Here is a 17,788-nt window from a genome sequence, read left to right as displayed (position 1 = left end):
AGAAAAAAAAAAAAATGCTGACACGACTTTGACCACAAAAAAGCGAGTTGTTGTGTGCACTAGCATTCAGCGTTCAGAGGGTCCGTATCAAAACAGAACCAGAGCAGACTTTCTTTTGCTATAATGATACATTTGATTTGGTACATTTGTTGTCAAAAACATTATACCGACAAGAACACAGCGTCATCTCTATCATCATCAACTCACCATCATCATCATAATCATCAATAAGAAATTATGAATAATGCCAATTTCTCCAATGTAAATGACAAGAAATAGGACCACCTGCACCCTTCCTCTACCCTCTTCTGCACTCCTTCATTTTTATTTGTCTGAGGAAAATATGCTCATTTCCCTCCCTGAAAGCATTATGCTTTGTCATGGCAATATTTTTGTATTTATCTCAGCTTTTCATTACCTGGAGAAAAGAGAGAGAGAAAATGATAGATAGATAGATAGATAGACAGACAGACAGACAGATAGATAGATAGATAGATAGATAGATACATAGATAGATAGATAGATAGATAGATAGATAGATAGATAGATTGATTTATTTAACATTTTCATGTAGTGCAATTTTATAACATAAATCCAGCTGTTAAAACAGTCAATGTTTATAGAGAGAGCAGTAAGACAGGCATATGAAAACTGCCTCTGAAAGAATGCACATCTTGAATTCTGAGTGCAAAAGTAGAATCCAGAAAAGCTCAAGCCCATCTCCTAAGCCTGTGCACAGAGCAGGTTAATAGACTGTGTGCTGAGGTCCGGGAGTGAGTAGTGAAGCCTGTCAGCTCTCTATTTTAATTCTGTAAAAGCAGCTTTTTCTATAGCTGCCTGTATTATGAAATGCCTTGGTTCATCTTCATTGATTATACATTTTTCTCGATATTGCCTGGCATTTGAGATGTTGCTCTGGACTACATTGGAACAAATGATGTGAGGAACTATTATTGATGTATTTTCTCAAGACACTCACCCTACCTTTATATCTCAAAAACATATTTACAAAGTCAATGAATGGTTTGGCTTGTTTTTTAAGGAACCATCAACTTCTAGAAACAAAGCAAAAAAATAAAAATATTATTTTTGTTTTTATAAAACGCCTGAAACTTTTTGGAATATAGATCATCAGTAACCTACAACCACTGTGAAAAACCATAATGTGCTCATAATTAGGCCTATGTGAGTATATGAAGACTGGAAATTCGGTTGAACAGTACTGTAAAAATTTTTAACCTGCCTTAAGGAGCTATTTCTACCCGATCTACCCTTTTGTTTTTGTTTTTGTTGGTGTAACCTAATGTTTTCAGGTTGACTCAGTAATGTTAAATAATATTAGGTCTTGAATAAAACCACACTGTAAAAAATATCTGTAATTTTAACAGTAAACGACTGTAAAAATGCTACAGAAATAAAACGTCAATTGATCAACGAGTATTGATTGTAAAATATACAGTCAAAAAATTAAATAAAATGTTGTAAAAATGACATTTTTTAGATTGAAAAAGTATGATTTTCCTGTATGGTAAAATGGTAAAAATTTACATTGTTTTACAAGAGAGTACATGTACTTTTTACAGTAAATTATTGTTAAAATTACAGTAAAAAACAGTAATCGGGCATTCCCAGAATTCCCTGCGTGACCCATTACATTTCATTATATTTTATGGGAATAGTCATGTTTCTTCTTATTTTTAATATCACTTATCTACATTGGGGTGTTCTGTTTTATATTTAATGTAGTTTAGTTAATGTTTACTGCAATATTTTAATTTCACATGTGTTACCCTGATGGGGTTTAGTGTTTGTGTGAGTGACACTGAGCACTGTCTCTACATGTTTATTGGTCATTGCTCCTGGAAGAGCCACTGTTTTTGAACTTCATGTCATCATGTGCCCTTCTGTAGTTACTACGGTGATTAATAAATACCTTATGAAGTAAAAAGCAGATTTGTACAGTTTCAGAAGGCTAATATCATGTTTATGACTTTTTTTTTTTACTGTAAATTTAACATAATTATTATTATTTATTTTTTTACAGTGCCATCGTGGTCATGCAAATTACAACAGTTTTAAACTGTAAAATGTACAGTTGTTCTGTAAAGTTGTTTAAATTTTTACTGTATTTTTTACATAATTATTCTGGCAACCACAGCTGCCAGTTGTTGTTGTTTTTTGTTGTAAAAACAACAGGATTTTTTATTTTTTATTTTTTTTTTTTTACAGTGCAGTTAATTTAGATGATACGACATGAAGCATATTTTTAGGTTTAAAAAAATGTCAGTGCATGCAGGGCATATCAATTGTTTAATACTACGTATATGTAACATGCTATTTATAAAGGCTGAGATCCACATAAACATACAAAATTCCAGTACAGTAACTTTATTTAGCATTGCTACACTGTAAAATTGTTCCCTTAAAGCAATATTAAGGGTTCGATACAAGTTATGCTTAATGTTGATTATCACAAAACTATTTCAACTTCTTCCTCCTTGTCTTTAAAAAAAAAGAAGCAAAATTAAAGTTACAGTGAGGCACACAATTAAAGTGAATGGGGACAATATTTTGGAGGTTTTAAAGGCATATATGTAAAGCTTATACTTTTATAAAAGCAATTAAACTTGTGAATTATTAGAGCTGTAAAGTGTTTACGTTTTTAGGGTTGTTTTAGGGTTTACAGCGTTATGTCGTCATGACAATGAAGTTGTAAAATTGGATGTAACTTTAAACCGAAAAGGTTAGTAAGAGATTTTATCACACTAAAATCATGTTAACATGTATAATGTAAAACTTTTGTGGCTATACTTTTGAAACAGTGAGCATTTTAATATTTACAGATTGGCCCCATTCACTTCTATTGTAAGTGCTTCACTGTAACCTTTTTTTCTTTCTTTTGGCTTTTAACTGGGATAGGAAAAGTAGAAAGGTGACAGGAAATGAGAGGAAGAAGAGTGGGAATAGGATTGAGAAAGGACCTCGGTCACCAGCGATTCATCAGCACCACATGTCATGAGCACAGCCCGCTAAGCTACAGGGGGTTGCTGTCCTTTTCTGCATATTGCTGCCCCCTTCCGTATATCGCTGCACCATTTTGTGGTGCGTTCTGCATAACGCGGCGGCCCATGAGACCCCATTTTGCGGTCCCGGTTCTCCCAATGGCCAGTTCGCCACTGATGGTGACCAAAAATCACATAGAGTCTCCAAAAAAGTAATCCACAAGACTCCAGTGGTTAAATCTGTGTTTAGAAGTGATACAATAGGTTTGGGTGAGAAACAGATATTAAGTTCTAATTTTACTTAAGTAATTTTATTTAAGTAATATTTAAGTCCTTTTTTTTACTACAAATCTCCACTTTCACTTTCACTCTAACATTCTAAAAGTGAAAGTGGAGATTTATTGTAAAAATAATAATAATAATAAAAAAAGGACTTAAATGTTGATCTGTTTCTCACCCAAAGCGATTGTATAGCTTCAGAAGGCATATATTAAACCAATGGAGTCGTATGGATTACTTATATGCTGCCTTTATGTGATTTTTGGAGCCCTCACTTGCATTGTATGGGCCCACAGAGCAGATATATTCTCCTATAAATCTTCGCTTGTGTTCAGCAGAAAAAAGAAAGTCATATACATCTGGGATGGCATGTGGATGAGTAAATGATGAGAATATTTTCATTTTTGGGTGAACTATCCCTTTAACTTGTATTTTACCCAGAATATTACTTCAAGGAGATATTTCTACTTGATCTTACACTTATAATTAGTTTTGTTGGTTTAGTCAGGGTTATTTAGTGATGTTAGACAATATTGCTGAGTTGAACCAGCTAATTAATTCGATTTTACCACACGAAGCACAGTTTTAGGTAAACATTTTGTAGGTGTGGCCAGTAGACTCCTTTCGTCAACTTTTTCTGCCATATATAATCCATTATAATGTGGCGAAAGATAACCCTGTGAAAAAGAGGTTTCTATTGACCAGTGACGATCATTGCACAACTAAACGGAATCTTTTCGTCACCATGTTCAGACAGTATCATAAGCAAAGTGATTCAAATCCAGAAGTAGGTGCGCACATTGCAGCGCCTCCTATGTGCCGCTCAGAGGCACAGCCGCGTGTCTTGCGAGTCTATTGTGTGTGAACACAGGCAAAGCGCTCGCTTCTTTCCATACAGCAGTTACACTGAGCTACAGCTGCACCAAGAAGATACACATCTCTACTCTCAGCAGTCAATACAGACTCACATCAACCTCCTCACCACATGCGCTTGTTCTCTTCAAACTTGAGCGCTTTCTTCACCGGTGTCTCACTATTGTTAGAGATAGAGGTTCATATAAAAGTTTTTGTGAAAACCGCGGAACGGATGTGAGGCGCAATAGAGTGCCTCAGTTTTCACCTTCTTTTATTTGCGTTGCGATTTCTGAGTAAAGCGAGGAACACGGTTTCTAGTGGAAAGGCAATAGGGGCCAGTTGATGTTTCTACTGAAATGGACGTGAGATTTTATCCTCAACCACCACCGCCATCAGCAACAGATCCTTCCCGACTGGGACAGTCGCACTATTCGGACTCTCCGTATTGCAATAAGGTAAATTCTCCAATGGTGTGGTTCTTCATAAGCGTGTTTGTTTGAATATAAAGTGTTTGTGTTGTGCTTGGCTGAACATGAATGACGACTACTGTTTAGGACTTGAGCAAAGTTTCTACTTAACTGACTCTGTCACAGTAACTCTGAAAGTAGAAGCGATTGAGCGCGAGACCTAAAATGTTTCCAAACTGGTATCAGTTGGTAACTATATTTATTATATTTTGTTTTTTCATCTTTTGTTAAGTTGGTTCAGAGAACGCATTTTAATTTTAAAATCGTGCCTATTACATCGCAAACTTAAAAGCGCTTTATGAGGTTGTCATAACCAAGCAATGCGCGCGCAGACCGTAATAATATGGTAATAATTAAAGATCACAGTAATAAAGTTTGTAGCTAATAGTGGCGCGCGCTTTCTTATTAAGTACACCTGCTCATCAGCCCCGAACTCAACATGGACATCAGCAAACTGTCTTTTCACGCACATACATTAACATAATCAACAAATAACAAATGGTTGTGTATGTGCAGGAATTGGTGGTACACATCAACCCTCACATTTGGTTTTATTTTATTTTATTTTTTTACCTATGGCATCATTTATTCTCCAATTCCCTGAGGGAAAAAAGAGATATGTGGGTTTGTATTCCTCCATCTTTCCTAATGATGGTGCTGTTACTGTGTGTAGTGCATGTGCAAAGGATAAAGAGAGAGAGAGAGAGAGAGCGAGAGAGAGAGAGAGAGAGAGAGAGTGTGTTTGAATGAGGAGGGGGTAGGGTTACTGTGGGGTGATAGAGTGGGGGTTGGAGTTGTATTATTCCTTTCAGTGCTTCTTGATTCACTGCCATAGGTCTCATATCCATGTCTAAGTGTAGTCATATACACAGCAAATGTTTTATGCATGAATCACACAAATTTTGGGGGCACTATTATGGCAGCCCTAATTTAAGCAAGGAAAACAACAACAACATTGAAAGCCCAATTTTACTGGCATTATTTCAGTGTTTCACATGTTAGCTGTGCAGCAGTATATTGTTAATATCATTGCTGAGTTTATAAAATCTTTTCAGCAGCGAGAAAGAGGGGTAGAAAAAGAGAGAGAAGAGGTCGGTGGGGGTGTGGAGGAAAGGAAGAGGGAGGGGAATGGTTTTCAGATATAATCTATATAGTGTAATTTTACTGCAGAGGCAAGTCAGCTTATATCAACTCCACTCGAGATGTTTCATCTTAGCAATTCAGAAAGAGAGGGAGGAGGGGGAGCTAGAGTTGGGTGAGTGAGAAAAGGGTTGGTGGTGGGGACACAACAGAGCAAACAAGTGAGATTGTGACAGTGGTGTGTGGTATCCCTAGAACAAATAGATAGAAATTGATGGTATGTGGCTAAACGGGGGTCACACTGCCAGTGGGGATGATTCAGTCTGTGCACATAGCCCCCATCTGATTACCTTCCTCCCTACCTGCTGCACTGCTCTCCATAAATCCCTGAAGACCATGGTCTGCACGGTCTCCATTTGATGTGTATAGAAAGAAATAAAAATCAAACAGTGCATATACTGTATCTTTGTTATTCATATGGTATGGATTTGAGTTCTCCCAGTTGATGGCTCTGCCTTGGAGACAGATGCTGGTTTAAAAGTATTCAGTTGCCGCACACTTTGTTGTGGATTTCTGCAGTTCAGCAAAATGTGTAAGTGCAGGAAGGTCTGTGTTTGTGTAGTGTGATGCTTTTTCACGCTATTGCTGCCTGCAAGGAGGAAAAAAAAACAAAACAACAACCCTCAACTTTGAACACACTAGCTATCTAAACTTAATGCTCCATACTTCCTGCACTATATTGTATGATCCTTATCGCTTTGTACATAACATGCTGCCTGCTTGGTAGGAAAGTGTGTGCCAAGCAACTAAATGCAAAAGCAATTAAAATGCGAATTTGAGGATTTCGGACACCATAGAGGTGGCACCACTGATATAAGTTTTAATAAAACATTCAATGCTGTTGAAGAAGTCAAGAGTGTTCTTCAGAAGTGCTTCAGAGGGGTGCTCTGGAGAGAGAGAGAGAGAGAGAGAGAGTGAGAGTGTGGCATTATGGGTAGGGTCGGATTGGATTACAGTCTGTTTAGGATTATGAAAACCAGCAGATATGCAGCCCCTGACCATTAATGGCCAACAAAACGACTCGGCTAAAGCCAACCTATATCAAAGTCAATGATTTATTTCATGCCTAATGACTTTTAGCTGGTGTCCAAGTCGCTGCCTTAATGGTGTTTGCAGGCTTGAAGTTTTTACAGCCAGTGAGATAATGCAAGCAAGCTGTTAACACTACGCATGACTCATTGTCATGTAATCCTGTCGTTGATGTGGTTTTAAGGAATTGTGAGACAAGGTTTGTGCTCATATGTGCCCAAATTTCAAAGTTTTTGCTTATGTATGGTCAAATAGGAGTAAAAGCCGCTCTGTGTGCGCAGTACCTTAACATGCACATTTATAATAGAGGTACAGGGAGTTTTTGCATAGTTTAGCAACAGTCTTCACGTGTCTGTCCGAGTATACACTCAGTAAGTGGTTTTCTGCTGTTGTAGCCCATCTGCCTCAAGGTTCGACGTGTTGTGCATTCTGAGATGCTATTCTGCTCACTACAAATTGTACAGCATGGTTATCTGAGTTATCGTAGCCTTTCTGTCAGCTCGAACCAGTCTGGCCATTCTCTTTTGAAATCTCTTTCATCAACAAGGCATTTCTGTCCACAGAACTGCTGCTCACTGGATGTTTTTTCTTTTTGGCACAATTCTGAGTAAACTCTACAGACTGTTGTGTGTGAAAATCCCAGGAGATCAGCAGTTACAGAAATACTCAAACCAGCCCATCTGGCACCAACAATCATGCTACACTCAATAACATTTTTTTCCCATTGTGATGGTTGATGTGAATATTAACTGACTCCAGACCTGTATCTGCATGATTTTGTGCATTGCACTGCTGCCACACAATTGGCTGATTAGATAACAGGGCTCCAGACTGTGACTAAAATGGTTGCAAATGTGACCAAAAATAAATTATTGCGACAATTTTTTAAAATCTAGTCGCCATTGGCGACAGTCGGGATGTGTGCTTTCATATGCGGTTTTGTCAGATATCATCTTGTGAGTTACTGAATACATCTTTAGACCGCCAGTGTGTCTCGAGCCACTTTTCACCCATTCTGTTGATGATATGAGCTTGCTGGCTGCACGCAATAACAAACACAGTGCAAACCATGATGTCCGATTCATGAACAAATTACTCTTTTGAACTGGGTCTTTATAATGAATCACCCGACAAGAGCTCGTTTGAACTCAGGAGCTCAGGTTAGCAGTTTCAATTTGAGTCACCTTCTCAGCGAATCAGCCGTCAGTGAGTTCACAACTGAATTAGAATCAGAATGAACTTTATTGGCAAGTATGCTTCCACATACAAGGCATTTTTCTTGGTGACATGAAGCTTCCAGTGCACAAACAATACAATACAGCAACAAGACAGAGATAATAATAATAAAAAAAAATAGAATAAAAACATAGAGTGAATATAAATATAAATATATATACAAATTAGAGCCTGACCGATATGGGATTTTTGAGACAGATACCGATTTTAGAGAGGGAAAATTCACAGATTACCGATATGGTGACCGATGTATTTAATTTTTGAGCTGGAATGAAAACAGACCTTTTCTATGTGGATTGTGCACCGATTTTGCACCGATATGACTATGTAAATGTTCTCAGAAGGCTGCTTTCTTAAACAAATATTTTTATCAAAGAATATTTCACATTATTATTATACATTGTCAACAATATCTAGAAATGAACACTGAGAAAATAAAGAATAAATAAAAATACAATAAATATCTTAATAAACATCAGTACTGTTAGTATAAGTCAATTGCTGATCATTTAAATAAAGAATAAATAAAATAAATAAAATAAAATAAAAATCAGTACTGTATGTTTAGTATCAGTCAAATGCTGACCATTAAAATAAAGAATAAATAAAAATAAAACAAATAGCTTAATTAGCATCAATACTGTTTAGTATCAGTCAATGGCTGACCATTAAAATAAAGAATAAATAAAAATAAAATAAAATAAATAGCTAAATAAACATCAGTAGAACTGTTTAGCATGAAACCGTTATAACGGTGCCGTTTTTAGGGTGCGTCGCCCGGTGTCAAGTTTCAACATATTCAAAATATATATATATAAAGGATATTAAAATGAATAAATGTCTATTTTTCCAGCCTGTTGTATTAGTATGTATAACCCCTCATTTATTTTAGATACAGTTCCTATGTATAATTATTTACACAGGGCAAATATACTATTTATTAAATCTACTTTTATTACGTATCCTATTTTAATGTCTGGAAAACCAGACTTTTAAATATTACATTTTATAAATGACTGGAATTGTTCGGTTGAAGGGGGTACCAAACTGTGAATCCTGAACAAAACAGTTTGGTGAATACATGTTTACACATCAGCTTCCACTCAGCTGACAAGCAATGAAAGTAGCTACGTGATTAGCTAGTTAGCTATAAGCTCGTTGCCACGGAGAGTGAAAGATGGACTTTATTTACTTTCCAGCATTGTGTCTCACCAACTAGGCAACAGTGAAGTGTGAAATCAGCACTCACCACACACAATCCACCACCGCACCGTTGTCTGCTGAGCTGCAAAAAGATGCTCTGATGTTTACCTTTCAATCCGCTACATTACTGACTGCACTGACAAACTATAGCTGGCTAACAGCAAACAGACATGAGTGACATGGTTGTCAGGGACAGGGATGACATTATATTAATTATATAAATTGATGGGGTAATTTTTAATTAACTTTCCAGTATGTATTTCACAAACTAGTTAGCAATTTAAGGAGAAGAGATCACTCAAATCCACACGGTTTAACTCCGCCCTGTCTGCAGAGCCACTTTCAGCTCAGAGTCAGCTCTGTAAACAATGGAGTTGGAGTCGGATATGTATATATATAATATACATATCTGTTTTCAATATACATCATAACTGAGCAGCAATATACATCTGTTAACATTTTCAATGCATTTTGTCAGCATTAAATGGCCATTTTTAATGTAACTGGTGAGAACTGACTCTTAAAGGGATAGTTCACCCAAAAATGAAATTCTGTCAACAGTACTTGCCCTCATGTTGTGTCAGACCTGTACGACTTTCTTTCTTCCATGGAACTCAAAAGGAGATATTACAGAGAATGTTAGTTTCAGCTACCAATCACTTTCATTGAATGAAAAAAGATGCAGTGACAGTGAATGGTAACTAACATTCTGCCTAAATTTTCCCTTTTTTTAATGTTAAAGTATTTGGGGGCTTGGGTAGCTCAGCGAGTAAAGGCTGACTACCACCCCTGGAGTCACAAGTTCAAATCCAGGGTGTGCTGAGTGACTCCAGCCAGGTCTCCTAAGCAACCAAATTGGCCCAGTTGCTAGGGAGGGTAGAGTCTCTTGGGGTAACCTCCTCGTGGTTGCTATAATGTGCGTGGATCGCGGAGAGTAGCATGAGCCTCCACATGCGGAGTCTCTGCAGTGTCATGCACAGCGAGCCGCATGATAAAATACGTGGATTGACTGTCTCAGAAGCGGAGGCAACTGAGACTTGTCCTCCGCCACCCAGATTGAGGTGAGTAACTACGCCACCACAATGACCTACTAAGTAGTGGGAATTGGGCATTCCAAATTGGGAGAAATTATTATTATTATTTTCTTTTTTATGTTAAAGTATTTGTTAAAGGTATCTGCCATGAACAACAACATAAATGTAATTCAATACATGATTGCATCACGTCTTTAAGGGAAGTTACTGAAGGCCAAAATGTAGGCTACATACTTTAAAAATCATTGCTTCTAAATAAAACGAGTTAAGAATTGAGAAAAGTAGCCCCCCCATGAGATTTAGGTAAGATTGTTGTAAAATTTCAGATGTTTTTGGATTATAACTATACCTGACAGCCCCCACCCCACATGTGTGTGTTTGTGTGTGTGTGTGTGTGTGTGTGTGTGTGTGTGTGTGTGCTTTAAGTTGTCAGAAATTACTCTTTGTGGAAAAAAAAGTAATACTGTTAATATATTCCAAATGTGATTCCTGGTCTTAAGGAGATTACATTAAAAACAGATGAGAAATTAGATATCTCAAATATGTATTGCTGTCATGGGCCATGCGCCGTAATATTAAGTTTGCTGTGTGCATGTCTAAGACACAGGCATTTTCAATTAAGTAGAAATTACTGAGATCTTTGGTGGTCCTGGATGTCAGAGGGTCTCAGGATGTTGACCCTGACATAATACGCTGCCTTTAGTGTTTGTTAGTCAAGAGCAGTACTCAAACCCCAAATTCAAACTCAGACTCGCTATTCGGGATGCTCAAACAAGCAAAGTAATGATTGATAGCGCCACAGAGATGCTATGTGTCTACATATTAAACCAGGATACAAGAATGCATTTAACAAATTCAACTGTAACACTTCCATGTTTGAATACTTTTGAAAGCATTGTACTGCAACTCCCAAAATGGCTCGGTCTCCTGCTATGGGTTTAAAGAGAGATGCCCTTCCACTGACGGATATCTGGGAGTTTTTCCTGCGTCAACAGCTTATGTCAACATTACACCGTCCGGCCACACATGGGTGGATTGTCATAAATGTGAGATGTTTACCTAGGCTTTGATCTTTGCTCATGTTGTGCACAGGTCAAGATCCAAGCACAACAAGCTCCAGGCTGCACATCATGGATGTGACTTTTTGCATTCCTGATTATTTTCCATATGACATGTCCGGCATCACTGGATATTTATGGAGTGCAGCTATCTTTGTAAAGGATAAGCATTTTCTGTTGTTCATGGATGTGTAAGTTAGAATGGCCAGCAGTAGTCACTGCAGTGTCTTGTGACTACAGATGCACATTTCAGCCCTGTAGAACAGCAGTGTAGTTTACACATGGCCAGTAGCCGTTGTGTCTCTAGAGAAAGCCTGCTGTGGTCATACATTACACTAAAAGCGTATTCAATAACAAAAGTGCATTACCATTTTGATGAGCTCTGAGTGAGTCCATAGCATAGCCATAAGCATGACCAATAATGTTGCATGTTTGAAACATAATGCAAGTATTAGGTAGGTTAGTATTTGCGCAGAATGGGTATAGTATCTAATATTATTTGTATACTTTCCAAATGTTATCTTTGCAGCATGTGCTAAATGAATTGCCAGTTATTAAACTAAAATGTACTCTTGATGAAAGAAGAAACCAACACAGCAAGATCCAATTAATGTGCCATCTGCACAATATCCATATATTTTCATTTAAGTTCAACTATAATTGCATCCAAATTTGGTCTTGCTGGTAACAAAAGCCATTACTGTTTGAGTTCCTGTTCACTGGTTAGCTGGCACGGTCCACTGACTACTGTCAAAAAGTATTTGCTTCTGATTGACAGCCTCACTGGAATGTGAATGGAGTTTTTAATTGCATATCATGTGTGCTTATCTAAAGAGACAGGCTCTGTGGTTCATTACTACTCTACAGGTCAACATACAACTCCGTTCACATCCCAACATAATAATAAACACATTCTCATCATATAAGAGCATTACATAGTAGCTAGTTTCACGTCACGTCCTTTCGTGTTAGTCCATTATGTGGTATAAAATCTGCTCAGTTTGTTTGGTTTGTCTTTTTGGGCATGTCCAAGTATAAATTTCCTCTATATAGATATCATATACAGTACATAATATACTATACAAACACACAGACTGGAAATGTATCACAGCACTAATTATTTGCTAACCATAAATGTTATCACAAAACTCCACCAGCCACATTTCATTTTGTTCTTAAAGGTGTTTTTTTGTTTATGCTGGGCTGGCCAATATGGAAGTTGTCTTGGACTTATGCAGACATCTAGCAGCGTGGATGCAGAATCATGCAAAAGCAAGCTATTATTACGTAATATATTCTGTTAGTGAAAATGTCTGATAATAGGGAGGATATCAAAATAAAGCATTAGGCTGGTTATGTGACCATGGTGGCCACCATGAGGCAACCTGGTCATGTCTAGAAGGTAATAAACCCCCCCCCGCACACTTCGTCACATTATTTTGTTTATTTTGAGTCCCACAGAAACCCTACAACTAACTCTAAACCCTCACCTTAAAGCCCAAAGTATACTTCAGTCAGACGCAAACGCTAAGCATCTGCGTACAGGACACGTGATGCAAATCTCGCCATCAGCAGAGTGCTCGAGCACTGAACGAGCGCAGCACGATTTTTCTAACTGCTCGTCTTTGAAAGTGCAGAATGAGCATGTGCCTGGAATCATTTGCACTAATTAGTGGGTCTACAAGGTGGCAACACTCACATTTGAGCCATTGCTCAAGAGCGAGTGTGTGAGGAGGTCCGGAAATACCTGCATTTGTATGACTCGAGTCTGAAGGAATATAAAGACACCTTTAAGGGTCTAAACTCCTGAAGAGAAATAGTCAGTCTCATAGCAGTCATAGCGCGCATGCTACAACCACGCACAGTCATATGGAGTATATTTTGACAGGCATGCGTTCGACTGTACACAGACGCTGAGCATTCGACTCAAAGTTGAAGAATATTTTGGGCTTTACCCTACCATTTAAACTAACCCTAAACCTAACCTAAGTAACAGCGAATGAGACGATCACGAGACTTTGGCTGTTGGGGGATTACCTTATAACCAACAACAAGCCAACCTGCTCCATGTAAAATAGATACGCTGATATGACCAGAGTTTTCATCTTTTGTGAGTGCACTTGATTTTCAACAAATTTTTTAAAAGTGCCATTCATTTAATTAGAAGTAAATGTAGTAAAGAAAAAAGGAGGGAAAAAATACTAAGTGCATCTTTAAAAATGTTCAGTCTTACCAAGAATGATCTCTAGCCATAATCTCCAAACTCACAAAAATATATTTTCTTCTAGTATTTTTAATTTATGCCAAAAGAATGATTGATTTTGTCATTGCTTGTTTCACAGACCCCAAGGGCAAAAGTTGAAAGACAGATCTGAAGAAAAATAATGTGGTAACTGTAATCAGCCAGTGTGGCTTGGGAAATCTATCAGAGATGCTATTACTTGTGAATGACAAAGAAAGATCTGCATAAGTGGAGTATCTTGTAAAGAAGTGTAAAAAGGCTGCCTTAGTCAGGCAGAAAAGGTATGAGCTGAAGTGCTAGGACACTTTGCAAAATCAAAAAGATGTCAGTTACTATTGTGATGAAAAGATGGAATTTGGCTTGGTTGGTGTGTTCCATTTTTGTCACTGTGGAAAATCTGAGGCCATAAACACGAGTATTCCTGCGAGAAAGACAACATTCAGTTGCATTTTACAGTTTGTGTTTTAGTGACATGTTGTCTGTGTCTGTGTTTACAATGTTGTTCGTCAGCCCCAGTACAGCCATCTCCAATCTTTGTGTCTGCCTTTGCATGTTATTCAAACAAATGTGACATAGCTTTGCAGCCATGATTGTTACAGAATAAGATTATGTTCTCAATATATTCGCTTTCCATCTCTGCCACCATATCAGCCAGTGCAGTGTGATGCAGAAAATGCCAAAAGATCTACTCATTAAGTAGCTGAACATAATGATCATAAAATCTGGACATGTGTTCGCTTTATTTTGGCTGGGGGAATGTTTTTTTTTTTTTCCCGGCCTGCCATGCACATCGAGAAAACTCTGGCACAAATCTGTGATTGCGATTCATTGGAGGCATCTCATTTTTTGGGTCTGCTTTGCCCAATGACAGTCTACATATGAATAGCTGATTAGGCACCCAGTGTGAAGAAACATCCAAACAGATGGCTCTGTGAAAACCAATCCAGAATAGCTTAATTGTTTGGTTTTATCTCACTATGAAACATATTGCAATCATTTTCACATAAAGGCATTTTTTTTTTCTCTCAGAATGTAATGAAAGTTGTGGTGCAGATCCAGGATTTTTGGAGCAGCATGAAAATATTCCAAACCTTTTTTGCCATCAGTCTAATTGCTAATATCTTCAAAGGCCCCTCACCATAATAATTAATTTTCTGCTATTGTTTGTAGTGTTTGAGTGCATCAACATACAAGGCACAACTGTTTTCCACTGTTTATGTATTCACTGTCTTTTTTCACAGCATCCTTTTCCGTTTTTGCTATGTTTTTTGTATGTGTGACAGAGGCCAGCATCTGTTTGATACGTGTTTGTGTTCAAGTGTTTGTTTGCGTGGTCTGTGTTATTTTGGCCACAACAATAGTGCCAGCTTCTCCATTGTGTGGTGCTGTTGCATGGAGTGACTTCGCCCCATTGACTTCCAGCCACACATCAGGACTGAGACACACACTTCAGCTTTGTGAAGGAGCACACCCTGGCCTTTGTGGGCCCATCTGTAGGTGAACTAATGGCCTGTTGCGTTTCCTCTCATTCAGCTCAGGCTTTGGTGTTTAAGTGGCACCTGTCAGCCTTTTGGTGCCTGGCCCGTCCTCCTGTGATCAGGAAGGACACACTGCAAGTTCCTGATCACTGTCTTGTGACAAGTGTAAGATTGCCTTTCAGCAGCCGTAGAACAGGTGGGCACCACACCTTTCTCCTCTGGAACATAATCAGCAAAATGGACTCCACGCTCTGAGGCTTATCATTAGCTGTAATCAAAACCCATTAGTGCAGAGAGTAGGGTGCTCCTCATAACATAAATATTGCACTAAATGTGATGTGGTTTTAACATGATGGAAGAATTTTGATGCCTTGTTTTATATTACTTTTAGTAAATACACTCACTGAGCACGTTATTCTGAGATGCTATTCTGCACACTACAATTGTACAGAGTGGTTATCTGAGTTACTGTAGCCTTTCTGTCAGCTCAAACCAATCTGGCCATTTTCCGTCCAACAAGACTTTCCGTCTGCAGAACTGCCGCTCACTGGATGTTTTTTGTTTTTGGCACCAGTCTGAGTAAACTCTAGAGACTATTGTGTGTGAAAATTCCAGGAGATCAGCAGATACAGAAATACTCAAACCAGCCCATCTGGCACCAACAATCATGCAACAGTCCAAATCACTGAGATCATATTTGTTCCCCATTCTGATGGTTGATATGAACATTAGAATCGGGTTACTAGCTGAAAAAAGAATTCCCAAAGGTTAATACACGTTATTGTTGTTTAGTACACGAAGGGCTTTATTAATTAAATCATAGATACATGTTTTTTTTTTTTTTAAACAAATGGCTGTAAATGCAGAGCAAGAGATGTTTTCAACAAATATCTCATTTATTTTTTTAGCTTTTTTTCCCCTCACTGCGAGCAGCTGTGTTTGAGGTCAAAACTGACTCAAAATAACAGACTTTAAAGTTATAATTGCACGCTTGACTTTCAGAGAAACTCCCCTCAGCACTTGTTCATGGTCTGCTGAAATGCTTTGAAGCAAGTCGTTTGCCCAAGTTATTATTTGAGGGGTTGAGACTGATCGATGTTCCATATTTTGGGTGTTTACACATTCAAGCTTTTAGAGCACACACATTGCCAATAGAACTCAACTCAGGAACCTAAAATTAGGCATGAAAATATGCGTTACTCTGACTGCAGCGCACAAGAGAGCAATTAATTTTAGCACGGCAAGTGTGTACACTGTTCTTAAGGAAAAGAGAAGGTAATTCAAAGAGAGTAAACCCTTATCAGGACAGCTACAACTGAAATGGAAATGAAACGCAGTGGACAGAGAAAACAAGGAGCTCATTTCAACAGGAAAGCAGCAGAAAGTCATACTCAATTTTGTTTTGTATTAGTCATACCTTCTTCGTGGTTTCCAGCTGAAAGGATCGTAAATGGCCTTAAAAAATGGTTCCAAACCAATTTGTTTAAAAGAAACACTAGGAAAAGTTTGTGGTTGGGGCTAATATTAGATTAGTTTGGATATGAGATTGTCTGTCATCAGCATACACAAAACTGCCTTTGATCCAGTCCCATCATTTCAAGCAGTTGACATTTCAATTTGCTTCGAGCTTTAAAGTCATTCATAACATTTTTAGGTCTTTTGGTCCTGATGCTGTAAAAATATGATTTTCACTGTGTAAGAAGAAAGACACAGTATATTAAAATCTGTCTGTTCTGGAGTGCAAATAATTCTGTCATCACAAATATTACACCAGATCTATAAAACAATTCATGAATTTTAGAAGCCTCGGGCCATTCAGTTGTGTGCCTTCCCTGTTCGTGTATATGCAAATCAGTATTACACAGGTGTTATGTTTTGTAAAAGATGGAAATAGGTCCTTTGTCATTTTGATAACATGGAATTTCTTTTATTAACCTTGCAATTGAAACAGTAGAGGTAAGCTGAACCACAAAATTTTTCCTATTTCAGTTCCTCTGAATTTGATAGCGGTGGACACACAATGTTTTACTCTCTGCAAACAAGACCCTGAAGAGGGAGAGAGAGAGATAAAGAGAGAGAAGGAGAGTGATACGCACACACACATACACACATTTAAATATATGACCCCAGTGTAAATGAGGAACAGCTGCACCATTGTAATTAAACATGGGCAAAGAAAACTACACAAACAAATGAAGCTCACAGCCGTAGGTCCTGAGGCACATTAAGGGGATGGGAGGGAGAGAGAGTGTCACACAGCTTCCTACAAGTGGTTAAAACACGAAATTGCTTCTTGGAAGACAAATGAAGCACCCTATAAATTTGTCAGATAGGAAGTTAATGCTTTTAGTGCTGTTAACGGAGATCAGGCAAGCGCACTTGCATTTGACACATTTAGTTTCACTGGGTGGAAACTCGTAGTGCTCAGCTGTAGTGAGATTAATCCAAATATTATTTAAAACATTCTTATCACTCAAATATGCTGTTATAATGAACATCATAACAGGAAAAAATTTAGATGCAACCAACGCAAGCAGATGTTTTCCTCTTCGTAGGGGTTATTTTTTTAATTGACTGATTTTTAGATAAAAAAAATCATGTACGCAAGAAAAACCCATGCTACAAGACAGATGGAAGTGCTCACATGAAATTGCTTTTACCTTTGATATGGTTGTAATACAGCAAGAATGAAAATGTCATCAAGGTTTTTTGTAGCATTACTCTATTTGATTAATATCCTCATCAGTGTTGGGTGTAATCCAGTT

At 37.8% G+C, this 17,788-nt stretch overlaps 1 protein-coding gene across 4 annotated transcripts in view; it reads left to right on the top strand.

Moving 5' to 3' along the window:
* Positions 1–4,158: 4,158 nt before the first annotated feature.
* tox (thymocyte selection-associated high mobility group box) overlaps positions 4,159–17,788 on the top strand; it is an 89,095-nt gene continuing 75,465 nt past the window's right edge. For all 4 annotated transcript variants that reach the window (XM_051700796.1, XM_051700795.1, XM_051700794.1 and 1 more), the window contains exon 1: positions 4,159–4,591. In XM_051700796.1, the coding sequence (XP_051556756.1) occupies positions 4,493–4,591 (99 nt within the window). In that variant the 5' untranslated portion in view covers positions 4,159–4,492. The remainder of the gene's footprint in view (positions 4,592–17,788) is intronic.

The sequence above is a fragment of the Myxocyprinus asiaticus genome, chromosome 6, assembly GCF_019703515.2.
Source record: "Myxocyprinus asiaticus isolate MX2 ecotype Aquarium Trade chromosome 6, UBuf_Myxa_2, whole genome shotgun sequence".
Lineage (NCBI taxonomy): Eukaryota > Metazoa > Chordata > Actinopteri > Cypriniformes > Catostomidae > Myxocyprinus > Myxocyprinus asiaticus.
This window is presented reverse-complemented; position numbering and strand designations above follow the sequence as displayed.